The sequence below is a fragment of the Scaptodrosophila lebanonensis genome, unplaced genomic scaffold (assembly GCF_003285725.1).
Source record: "Scaptodrosophila lebanonensis strain 11010-0011.00,11010-0021.00 unplaced genomic scaffold, SlebRS2 tig00000080-arrow-pilon, whole genome shotgun sequence".
Classification (NCBI taxonomy): Eukaryota; Metazoa; Arthropoda; class Insecta; order Diptera; family Drosophilidae; genus Scaptodrosophila; species Scaptodrosophila lebanonensis.
In genome coordinates this window covers 3,254,387-3,266,232 of record NW_022060561.1, presented here as the reverse complement: position 1 = coordinate 3,266,232, position 11,846 = coordinate 3,254,387, and the positions used below count along the sequence as shown (strand labels likewise).

General features: G+C 38.9%; 2 protein-coding genes across 3 annotated transcripts; both read right to left on the bottom strand.

Annotated features, from left to right (window-relative positions):
• Positions 1-4,729: 4,729 nt before the first annotated feature.
• Positions 4,730-6,912, bottom strand: LOC115625977. Of its 2 annotated transcripts, XM_030521222.1 has the most exons (5): positions 6,239-6,912; positions 5,923-6,182; positions 5,261-5,850; positions 5,078-5,205; positions 4,730-4,963 (listed from the first exon to the last, which is right to left on the bottom strand). In XM_030521222.1, exons 1-3 carry the CDS (start codon positions 6,843-6,845, stop codon positions 5,806-5,808), a joined length of 912 nt encoding a protein of 303 aa, XP_030377082.1. In that variant the 5' UTR covers positions 6,846-6,912; the 3' UTR covers positions 4,730-4,963; positions 5,078-5,205; positions 5,261-5,805. The 2 variants fall into 2 exon arrangements, with proteins under 2 accessions (XP_030377082.1, XP_030377080.1); XM_030521220.1 differs by having other exon boundaries at positions 4,730-5,205.
• Positions 6,913-9,813: 2,901 nt separating this feature from the next.
• Positions 9,814-11,846, bottom strand: LOC115626063 (transcription factor glial cells missing). Its single transcript, XM_030521316.1, has 2 exons — positions 11,479-11,846; positions 9,814-10,972 (listed from the first exon to the last, which is right to left on the bottom strand). The coding sequence occupies exons 1-2, from the start codon at positions 11,844-11,846 to the stop codon at positions 9,814-9,816; spliced, it is 1,527 nt and encodes a 508-aa protein (XP_030377176.1).

Below are 11,846 nucleotides of genomic sequence, written 5' to 3'. Positions count from 1 at the left end.
TTGCATTTGACTACAATTAGATCATATTATGATCATAGTATAAGTATATAAATATTAAGAAGTCATGGTTACTTTTCAATTTAGCTTTATAAAACTTTATAAATTTTGCACAGGTCCAGGTACAAGTATTTTTAGCCACAGCAACCTTATCTTTATGAGGGTAAGCAATGTGTTGTTTCTTAGCTCTTATTTAAACCGCAAACATTAATCAGGGTTGAATGTAACTTAAGGTTGCAAAAATTAGAAATAACTTAAACAGCAGCTTTTATTTCAATTGGTCTGCATTTATTTGTAGAAACACGCAGAGTTTTCAGTTTCTGATTATTCTATAGCTATTTGAAATATAGACCCATTAACTAAATAGTAAAGCTTGATGAATTGTGAAATAGGTCCCAAAAAGATATACACATAATATTCGAATAATTTCGTAATTAGTTTTCTTGATGCAAATTATGTACAGGTCAAGTATTTTTACCCACAGCAGCCTTCTTTATGGGGGTAAGAAATATGTTGTTTCTTAGTTTTTATTTAAATCGCAAGCCACAAATAACTTAAAGCAGCAGCTTTTATATAAATTTATCTCCATTTATTCCAAGAAACATAAAGAGTTATTAGTAATGGATTATTCTGTTGCTATTTGAAATATAGATCTATAAACTAAAGCCGCAATTGTTTAGATCGATTAATTGTGAAATAGATGCCTAAAATGACTGTAAAAATCCGTTTTGTCTTGTCTTTCTCATTGCTCTATAATTTACAATTACAGCTCCTGAACCATCCAACCCATTTCAAATAGTTAATTATGGAATACAGCAATACTTGTATTACTAGACTGTTGTATTCAATAATGGAATTTAAAATAGATTGAATGGTGTAATTCCAAATGTTGATCATATTTTAAGACACTAGCTTAAAAACGATTCTTTTAATGAATACATAGTCTATCTGTACTGAACATAGAGTAAAAATATCTTAAAAGGCAGACATCTTTACATCTACATTTGTACAAATATTTTATTTATATAAATTTAAACTTAAATCCGCAATTGGTGATTAGAATGTCTTTGATAGAGTGGTTGGCTCTCCTTTGGACAAATAGTTTGTGTGATGAGTAGTGCTTTCTTATACACTGCATTCGAAAAAAGGGTATATGCATTAGGTTTGTGTAAAGCATGTAACAGAGAAGCATCTCTGAGACCATAAAGTATATTTATTCGAATCGATAAAGCCATGCTTGGATTTTGGTGATGGCTGAACCCATGGTGATGGCTGAATACATGGTATTTTTTTTGATTTAATAACCTACATAAACATCTGAACTTAATAAGAAGTTTGTCTGCATCAGTATTAATTCTTTTAATAAAAAAAAAAAATAAAACGAAAGCTTCCGCTTTAAGAAAACTGAAACCATCAAGCGAAGTTAGTGCATTTTTTTTAAACATTAAGAGCAACAAACTTCTATAAATTTCACAAAAATTGTGAACTTCTGCGAATTGTGGACAATAACAAAAAGTGGTTTAACCTTTGTATTTGGATGCTCTACATTTGATCGGATCCAACTTTTGAGGACAAACTCCCGCTTTAAGAAAACTTGAACCATCAATCGAAGTTCATTTTAGTTCATTTTTTTAAACATTAAGAGGAACAAACTTCTATAAATTTCACAAAAATTGTGAACTTCTGCGAATTGTGGACAATAACAAAAAGTTGTTTAACCTTTGTAGCTGAAATATCTTTCAATTGCAACCTCATCAGATATGTATTTGGATGCTCTACCTTTGATCGGATCTATCTTTTGATGACAAGCTTCCGCTTTAAGAAAACTTGAACCATCAATCGAAGTTCATTTTAGTTCATTTTTTTAAACATTAAGAGGAACAAACTTCTATAAATTTCACAAAAATTGTGAACTTCTGCGAATTGTGGACAATAACAAAAAGTGGTTTAACCTTTGTATTTGGATGCTCTACCTTTGATCGGATCCAACTTTTGAGGACAAACTCCCGCTTTAAGAAAACTTGAACCATCAATCGAAGTTCATTTTAGTTCATTTTTTTAAACATTAAGAGGAACAAACTTCTATAAATTTCACAAAAATTGTGAACTTCTGCGAATTGTGGACAATAACAAAAAGTTGTTTAACCTTTGTAGCTAAAATATCTTTCAATTGCAACCTCATCAGATATGTATTTGTATGCTCTACCTTTGATCCGCTCCACCTTTTGAGAGTCCCTTTTGTTTTTTGTTTTATTTTTTGCGCAATTTTCACGCTGACCCACCCCGAAGCCGCTCAGTGGTGTGCGTTTTGTGTGGCACGCATGTCAGTACCAGTTTTTCCATTTATCCACTTTTCAGGTTTTTGCGGCGCATGCGTGCAGGACACTCTGTCCATTCAATGTCGCATTAAGCGCGCCTCATTTGTCCTGAGGCGTAGCTCGCTCGGGCCTCTCATTGTGGTGGTGTCCTTTGAAGTGGCCACTCTCAAGTGGTTTTTGATGGGTTTTCGGCCAGCCCGCAAGCCGCCGTTGTTGACGCAACATTTGACATTTTATGTTCACAACTTTTTTCACGTATTATAAATTAAATAGTTAATCGTTTTCTGACAGTGCAGCTGTGATTTTTAAACCGTCAGAGGCCGCTGCTGATAATAATGGTATTGATGTGCAGAAGCCAAAAAAGTCACACTCGAGTTTGACATGACTGCGAAGTTATATACTTATGCTGGTGCGGCCGATTCATTAGCATTACTTACACAGCGACAATGGAATCTATGAAAACTTGAAAACTATTTAAAACTATTCAGCAAAGTACAAGAATTGTTTGTAAATATGATAGAGTCAGAGCGAAGGAAGGCTAAGGAAGAGGCGCCATTGCTGAGCAGGTCGGATGATACTCCATTATAATAAATATATAATAAAGTTTAGCCGCGAGCTGTAGAGCTCTCAGGATAGGGAGCGCCTAATCGACATAAAGCAGCTCAAATATTATCACAGCTTTAAATCCAAGGGCGTACGCAACATTTTTAAAAAGTGCGGCCAACAAATTTAATAGTTCGATTAAATAATGCACGATGCGTTAAACTAATAATAATATGTATATGCACAAAAAAAATTAAAATTTTGATTAAATAATGCACGATGCATTTAAAAAATAATTTATGCATATGATCAGAGAAAAAACTTCAACAAATCCAACTCAGTTCCATTCTAAGGCGAAATAGTGCGCCATAATAATGAATGTTTTTTTCTAAAGATTCGCCTTTGTCTACATTTGATTGAACACTGGTATTTAGAAAGAAATACAATAGCTGGTGAACGTATTTATTTATTTCTGAGAAAAATATGTAATGGCGGCTGAAATGAAAATAATTCAAGCCACAGCATTAATTCCTGTTAATGTCAAAAGCCCTTTGAACCCCGCTTTATTATGACATAAACACCTCTTTTTTTTGTGTTGTCATAAAAAAGAGCATTAAATAATTAAACCTCTCTCGAGCGATCTTGAAATCCTATTTCTATCCGCAATTAAACTTCAACGCAGGACCTCTGCCTGACAGGCACCACTCAACTATATTCAAAACTATTTATAGTTTTTTTCTTTATAATGGTAAGCCGATTATAAATAATTAAATAACCTTAACAGCAAAGGGAGTCTGTAGCTTAAAAAAAAAAAAACAAAAACATCAAATTCAACCCTAATGAGGGTTTGAGCGACCGTAAACAAAACGCCCATTAGTTGTCAGGCGAAGGAGCGTGCGGCGCGTGTGACCTTCAAGGATATTCGCACACAAAATCTGAAATGACTTTGTTTCAAAAAATATCTAGTATAGTATTTGCATAGAAAGGATGTTTGCAGCACAACCCTCTCTCTTTCTCTCTATAAAATGAAAACATTTATAATGTTTTGATTTCGTTTATGTTAATTTTCAGCCATAAATCAGACAAGAGCGTGTGCTTCCTGTCGCATCGTCCTTGTTGTTTGATTAGCCCTAAGCGCCTCTCCCTTCAACCAACCTTTGACGTTGCCATTGCCGTTGCCGTGTTGTATGCAAATGAAGTCGCTGACTTCTGCTTCTGCGCTTTTTTCGCTGTTGTTTTGTTTTTGTGTTGGGTGCTGCTCGCGAATTATGCAAATTTATTGACGCTGATCCTTTTGTTGCCGTTGTAATTCTATATGCGCGTGAATGGCGGCTGAAGTGCCTGCCTTTGCGAAAATTGCAATCACTGGAGGGCTGGAGTTGAGGTTTCGCAAATTTGGCAAACTAATTTAAAATGCATTTGATGAGCCCATAAGCCATAAGATGGTGGCAATTTGTGAAATCGCAAAAATGCCGATTTCCAAGTGCTATTGAGCTGTTATAAGCAGCAGTTCGTGTTGACAGGATAATTAATCGTTTGGTGGAAGAGAACCAGGTGTCATTTTTTGTCGCTGATTTGATCAGAGAACAGGAAAACAATTTGCAGAAATTATTTAAATAACAAAACCATAGTTTAGTAAAAGATTCTTATTTGTTCTAAGTATCTTGTTGGCTCTACTTTCGAAAGTCGACCAAATTTTGTGCAATGGCTTTAGAAGAGTACGATTGTATTTAACTTAATATTTGCTATTTAAAATAGTGAACTGCAAATCAAATGCAAAAAGGCACCATCAGCATCATTTTGTTGAACCACAACAGATCTCATAATCTCTCAAGAGATTATCTTTTTATTCATATTTAAAGATGTTCACATAATTGAAAGAAAGACATTTATATATTCTCTTCATTTTAAATTGGGGATAAAAATATATGCTTCAAAAGTTATCTAGCTTGAAGTCCTCGTTTACATAATCATCTTGGGTTGGAAGCGAGCTCTCCCCTTTATTATTTTCTTAACTTTGCAGCTTTATCCGATGATTCGGGCTCTGACGCTCCCAACTCCAAAACGATTTCATAATTTTGTTAATATGTTATAATGGAAATCCACTAAATAGGGAAGGTAAATAGAGATAAATATGCTCTTTCCACTTGCCCAGAGGATGGTACTCATCTCTCTTTGATTTGTATCTTATCCTATTTACGAAGATTGAATTGCCATACCTTTTGGATGTGTTGCTTCGGCTCCTCATAAACATAACTACGGTCAGCGCGAGGACAGCCTTCCTCTTTATTCCTACAAGTAGTCTTTAATACTTTCTTTAAGCTTCGTAAACCTTCTACACTTGTTACTATAAAATAAAATAAATGCATAAATAGTTCAATGTCTAATAATGACAAGCTTACGATAGTTTTCAAAAAGGTATTTTCGTAAATAGAAGAGAGTGTTAAAAACAAAAATACTAAGTACTATTTTTCTTTGCGGATCTGGATTGCGGTTTTGTTAAAATTCTTGATCCTTGGCACAAGGAGAGCTTCTTATTATTCTTTAGTCAAGTGATTCTTCCATTAACTCAGATTCTGCGTCTTATAACTACTTCCTTTGTAAAGGTTTCTCTTTTGAATTCTTTTAAATTCCGAATAAGAAGGCTCTCTTTTTACTCTTTGCATTCACACTCCAAGCTCCGTAGAGTATTATTTTAATCAAAAAGTAATTTTGATATTTTTAGTTTATAGTAAATTCCACTGAACATATTTAGATATCTGTAGTACTTTTCACTATTTTGAATTTTTTTAAATGGCTCTAATCTAGTATACGAGTATTCGTATAAAATAAATTGAAATTGAAACTGAAGCTAAGGTTCAACGGAACTTTCCAAATACAAATTTTGCTACATTTTTCCAAATTAAATTTTGATTTTCCATTGAGTGTTGTATCTTATTTTGTATCTTTATTCATCTGATTCTTCATCGTTATCGAATACTGGCGGTCCCACCTATTGTTGTTCATTGAAAAGGTGTAAAAGTTTTTCAAATTGATTCTGATTTGTTGTAATAATTGAGCTTACGTGCACACCATCGCCGGCAGCTCCAAGATCAAGCTCTATATTATGTTGATCACCTGCGAGGGAAGTCGACGAAGGGTCTGGTAGAACTCCAATAAAGTACACAGACTGGCGAGCTATTAGGTTGGCAAGTGTATTCCTCGGATTTTCATTACGATTGTGTGCCACTTCGCACAAAGCATCAAAAAAATTGACTTGATCCTCGTCAAGATTGATTCTTGTTTGAGGCGATGGAGCGTTGTTCTGATGCTCGTTTGAAAGCTCTGAGAGAGGGCTGTTAGTTGCGCGGTTGGTCGGGTATTAAGCAGGATATACCCACCTTCCTGATTCACTTGCTCCTCTTGCTGGTTTTTTATTGAGCTGCTCGATTGTCCTGATCGGCCATCAGTCATGTCAGTGGATCTTGGTGTTGCAGTAAGGGGAACAGCAAAGTTTGGTCCTCTGTCCAGCATTGAGAGTAAATGTGAGCTGTAAAAATAGTCGACGTCAGGAGTCTGGGTTGAAATTGACATTTTGTCCACACAAACTCGTGTTTTCTCTTCTTCCATCGACTTTTTCAATTTCTTTGTGGAGACATTGGGTTTTCGTTTACGCTGTGGCGCCGCACGCATCCTTGGTCTTGGCCTTCGTGCCACATTTAGTCTGCCACGTCCTTGACGTACTCTAGTCCTGGTTTGTCGAGGTGCAACCAACCTGCGTCTACGTGGAGGCCTCACACTGCCCCGATCGCTGCTTCTTGGCAATCTCTTCTTCAATTCATGCTGGATTTCAGCTAAGCGCTGCCCATTCCTGAATCTGGGCCGAATCTGTCGCCTTCTATTGCCAACTCGGCGATTTCGTGCCCGACGTGTCCCTGCCTCATTCCGCCGGCCTCTAGCTGCCGGAGCTCCGCGTTTTTTTGGCTGCTTGGAACGTGGTTTTGCCATTATGATTATTATTGAATTGTACAAATATATTTGTGTTCCTGTGTACTTTTCTCACAAATTATAGTTCCTCACTAGTATGTAATGTTGTCGAATGCAGACTTGAATTATTACGCTAAGGTAGGTTGAGTTTATGCTTTTTAAAATTCTAAATACAATAAAATATTTATGTGTGCTCCAAGATCGTTAATTGCTTGGTTGGTTGATTTACTATATTTATGCAATTGTTTTTCAAGGAATGTAATGTAAGGAATGTGCACAGAAATGGCAGCATATTCGAGATTATGCGTAAAACATTGGCAATGCTGTCTCCCGGAGATGCGAGCGATGTGTCCATATAGTATTTAGAAATGCTTTATACTTATATCAACTGCTTAGTCACGTCTTCTTATCTTGCTTCACAGTCAGCTTCGTTCTCTTTGTTTTTATGTGTGGCAGTCAAATAGGTCGTCTTTCGAGCCCCTGAAGAGGAGCTGTGCCGTCTATTCGAAGAATACTGGGAAGATGTTTTCAAAAACGAAATCTATTAGGCCTACCATCCACACTGCGCTTAGAAACATTCTTCAAAACACATTACACATAAACACTTACTGGTCAACATTTTGAATGTCCCCCCGGCTCACCAACAATTAGCATTTTCTCTGTCCTTTTTGGTATCACTATTTAATAAGAAGTATGCCGAGATTTTTTTCTCTGTTTTAAATAACAATTGATTTGAAAGTAGAACACAGTCGTAGTCTAGCTAAGACTTAAGAAACAACACATAACACACATGCAACCAGAAAAGCAGCAACAATTTAATCAAAATTCAAAATATTGAAAATAAGCAAAAGGAAGGTTTGCACTTTAGTACTGAATATTTAAAAATATTCTATTCGTTTTGCAAATCAAAAGAATTTTCAAAATTTCTTTTTATTATTTAACGTTTCGAGAGACACTGAGACCTTAAGCTATAATCAAATTAATGGCCAAGCGACGACGAAATATGGCAGATGAGTGGGAGGGTCCACAACCCAAGCGACGGGCTCGGCAAAACATCCAGGATGAAGCTGCTAAGCGAACAAATAAAAAACGGCGCAGATCCCCATCAGTGACACCTGTGTCGAGTAATGAGAATGAATTATATAATATGTTGCCCGATTTTCTTCGCCTTATAGATGAACAGGATGGTCCTAGACGTAACAGACGGCGGGTAGCGACACGTAGAAGAGCGGCTGATGGCTCTGAGCAACGTATTGTCAGGGGTAGACTAAGAAATCGCGTGCGAGAAGAGCCCCTGCCACGGGAACAAGACAAGCAGAGACGAGTCCAACGTCAACGGCAGCCAAGAGCCCGACCAGGAGCTCTATCAGTAGCCACACAGGCTATTGTGGCAGTACCACCAAGGCGGCGACAAAGAGGAAGATCTTCTCGTTCACTATTGTCCACTTTACGAACAATTCCAATTGCTCCTCCCAGGCAGAGACGAAGACGAAGCCCAACAAAAAGCTTAACTGTTCAACGACAACAGCGACGAAGGCGAGCAGCAACACAAAGAAGGGCTAGAGTCCTAGCGATGTCGCAGAGGCGGCAGCGTAGACGGCAACCAAGAGCTAGGCTTTTGCGACGTACTATCGATATAAGTACATCGTCCTCAGAAGCTATACCATCAGATCCATCTGTAGATCCATCCCCATCACCTTCCCTACATTCTGGACGGTCAACTGAATTAAGACGCCAAGTTGAGGAATCCCCATCCCCATCCACTTCCCCAGCTCAGCAAGGACAACAAAATAAGGAACCATTCACGAATTCTATACGAAAAGCTGATTCAAAACGCCAGATTGGTGAGATATCATCCGGCTGCTCACATCCAGCCCCACAAAATGAGGAAGCGTCAACTTCCGAACGACAAAATGGGGATGGGTCATCAGTCAAGGCGGCAGAACCTGTGAAAACATGCAATTCTACATCCCATAAAGAGTCGAAAATATCCGAGGCACCGGACAGTGGTTCTCCTAAAAACATCAGGACGATGGAGATAAGAAGAAATAGGGATCAACTTTTACAAGAAATAGCACTTGTCCTACCTAAAACACTAGCAGAAATGATTGATGAGTATACTAGGGTGGGCCGCTGGATCCATCCAATGGCTTCATCCATTTTCTCCATCCCTCGGGAACAATATGTTCGTGCCATTGAGAATATTCTAAATACCGATATAGACACTTCATTCAACATAGTAAATGGTGTGAATGATTTATTGATTTCAATTGTGCAGGATCCTAGGCCCGAACATCCCATATTTGCAGAAGTCCGAGCGATGTTAGAAATGATTATGTTCTATGTGGCTGGAAAGGCAAGACAGTTGCAAAGGACAACTGATCCTAACTCTGAAGGAGAAGACCGCTAAATGCTTAGCATATGAAAAAAAAAACACACAAGAAATGTTCAAGCATTCTTTCTGGGATTAAGGGTTTTAGATGGAGCAAAGAGAATATTACAAAATAAAGTAAATAGTAATTGAAAAACAATTTGTGAATATTTCTGGCGTTCAAGCGAATAAAATCACATGAATTTCAACACTGCATGCTTTTCATTCTTAAAGATTTCCAATAATTTCTTTATTAAAATTTCATAAATAGTCGAGGTGGGTTATGTCCCTTACTTAATTACTAAATGACCTTAATATTAAACATTTATGCACTTAGGTTAATAACTTTGGAGTAGCTGGAAACAAGTTTACTTCAATTTACTTACATCTATTCTGTATAGAAACATTCAACTTAAAACCAACAAGCAATGGAACATAGTTTTTTTTTTTTTAGCGAACTTAGCCTGCTGAGTGATTGTGGCTTAAAAATGGGCGAACAATTAGAGACTAGAACAACGCATGAGTGTATCTGTGTGTGTGTGTGTGTGTGTGTGGAAGTGTGTTATCGATTGTAGTTGGCGCGAGATCAGAAACGAGCTACAGGGCGTAACAGTTTCATTAACAGAAGACGCTCGAGGCCTGAAGCGGTAGATTGTGTTCCGGCAGAGTTGTGGGGGCTGTAGGGACTGCTGTTGGATGATAGTCGGAGGGCGTTGTGGTTGTTGCAGCATTCAGCTGTTCCATGCTCCACACATTATTCATACTCGTATTGCTGTAGTAATAGTCTCCAGTTTGTTGTTGTTGCTGCTGATGCTGTTGTTGTTGTTGTTGTTGTTGTTGGGAGTAGGGCGAGGAGGAGGTGATATAGCTTTGTGGCGAGATTTGCTGCTGATAGCCAGCAGTTTCGCCGTAAAGCAGCTCTACGGCATTTGATGTGCCATTGATGGTGGGCTCGAACACACTATTAAAAACTTCCGAGCTATAGGTGTAGAAAGCATCAGTCGTTGGATTGTTGTTATTGTTAGGAATGCTATTGTCCATGCAGACATTTCCGTAGCCATTGAAAATCGTATATTCGTCGGTATGGTTGCTGGTATTGCTCGTCAAGCTAGACGTATCGTCGTAGTACCATTTCTCTTGTCCCAACTGCTGATAATTTCCCGACTGTTGTGTCTGCTGCTGGGATTGCGGTTCGTAAGAATGCATCGACTGTGCATTCAATGTGCCGTAATAGCTGGCCGTGGAACTGATGCTGGAGCCGGGCGAGGACAGCATATCGTAGCCACAGCCATTGACATAATTCACGGACTCCGGTGCATAGTAGGGCTCATTGTCCCATTGTGTGCTCGTCGTTTGTCCAGTGTAGTTGGAGGACTGCGGCTGCGCAAAGCTCGCTGCATTATACACAATGGCCGAGTCTGTGTTATTGTTATTGTTTTGGCCAAGACTACTGGCCAACTGTAGCTCAGTCATAGTGGGCGTTCGCTTGCGCCTAACCAATGATTCCAGCTTGCCCTGTTTCTTCGGAGCACGCAGGCTGTCCAATTTTTTGTTGAGCGCTGCATCGCGAGCCAACATGACGGCCAGACTGCGCACGCGCTTGCCGCTGGAGAGTAGACGACGCGCCTCCGTGGAACCCTTGGCCTCGGGACGCGGATGATCGTGTTTGCCCTTGGCTTGAAAAAATATGGCGTTTCCTTCGCGTCGCCAAAAATGTGTCACCGGATAGTTGCAATGGCCGCGACAGGGCTGTATGACTAAGTGTCCGGTGCAGTTTCTGCAAAAAGAGTTAAAAAGTTCCTTAGAGCTCTGTTTGTACTCTACTTGAATATTTGAAGGAGTGCGCTTGCATCGATGAGTCCCTTAAGCAAAAATTAACAATTGGTAAGAGCTCTGTTTGACTTATTCTGGAGCTCAGAAGTAAACACAAAATTAATAACAGCCCGGCTAGTTGTAAGTAAGTCCTTTAAAATTGCTTTGTTCTTTTATCATAATTTCGGAACTTTTTCAAGTCTTTCTTTTCTTTGGCCGGCTGGCCTAGCTTCTCATTTCTTGACTGCATTAAAAGAGCTTTCTGGATTCTTCTATTTGCACTTTCTTTCTTTCTTCAGCTTGGGCTTAAAGAAGTGCTCTTCAAGGAGCTCTATTGGTAAGGCAAGTCCTTCTGATTAGCAGTGCTCGAAAGTTAGCTTGAAAGTAAAATTTCTCTACACTCTAGTTGGCTTTTTAGATTGCCTTTCGCTTTTATCGCGCATCATTTCTGGACTAATAAGCTGGACTTACCTATTAGGACACTGCTTGCCCTGCTGTTTGCGTCGCGCTTTGTCGCATATAGCCGGACGTAGGTGGACGCTGGCGCCGTTGGGTAACTTGCATTTGGCGCTGCAGAGTAGCACGCCCAGACAGCTCTTCTTTAATATCTTGTTGTTGTGATTGTTGGTGTTACGCATGGCCCAGCCGCTGGCATGTTTTTTGGCTTCTTCATTTGCCCCCGAGTAGACCAGGCGACAATGGTCGTCGGCCCAGTCGTTGAAATCGTCGAATTCATGGACCTGCGGAAGTGGCTGTGCATCGTTAATATCCCAATCGGCTAGCACGCGTGATTGCTGTGTGCCCATTGGCATGGGAACATCACTGAACTTCATGACCAT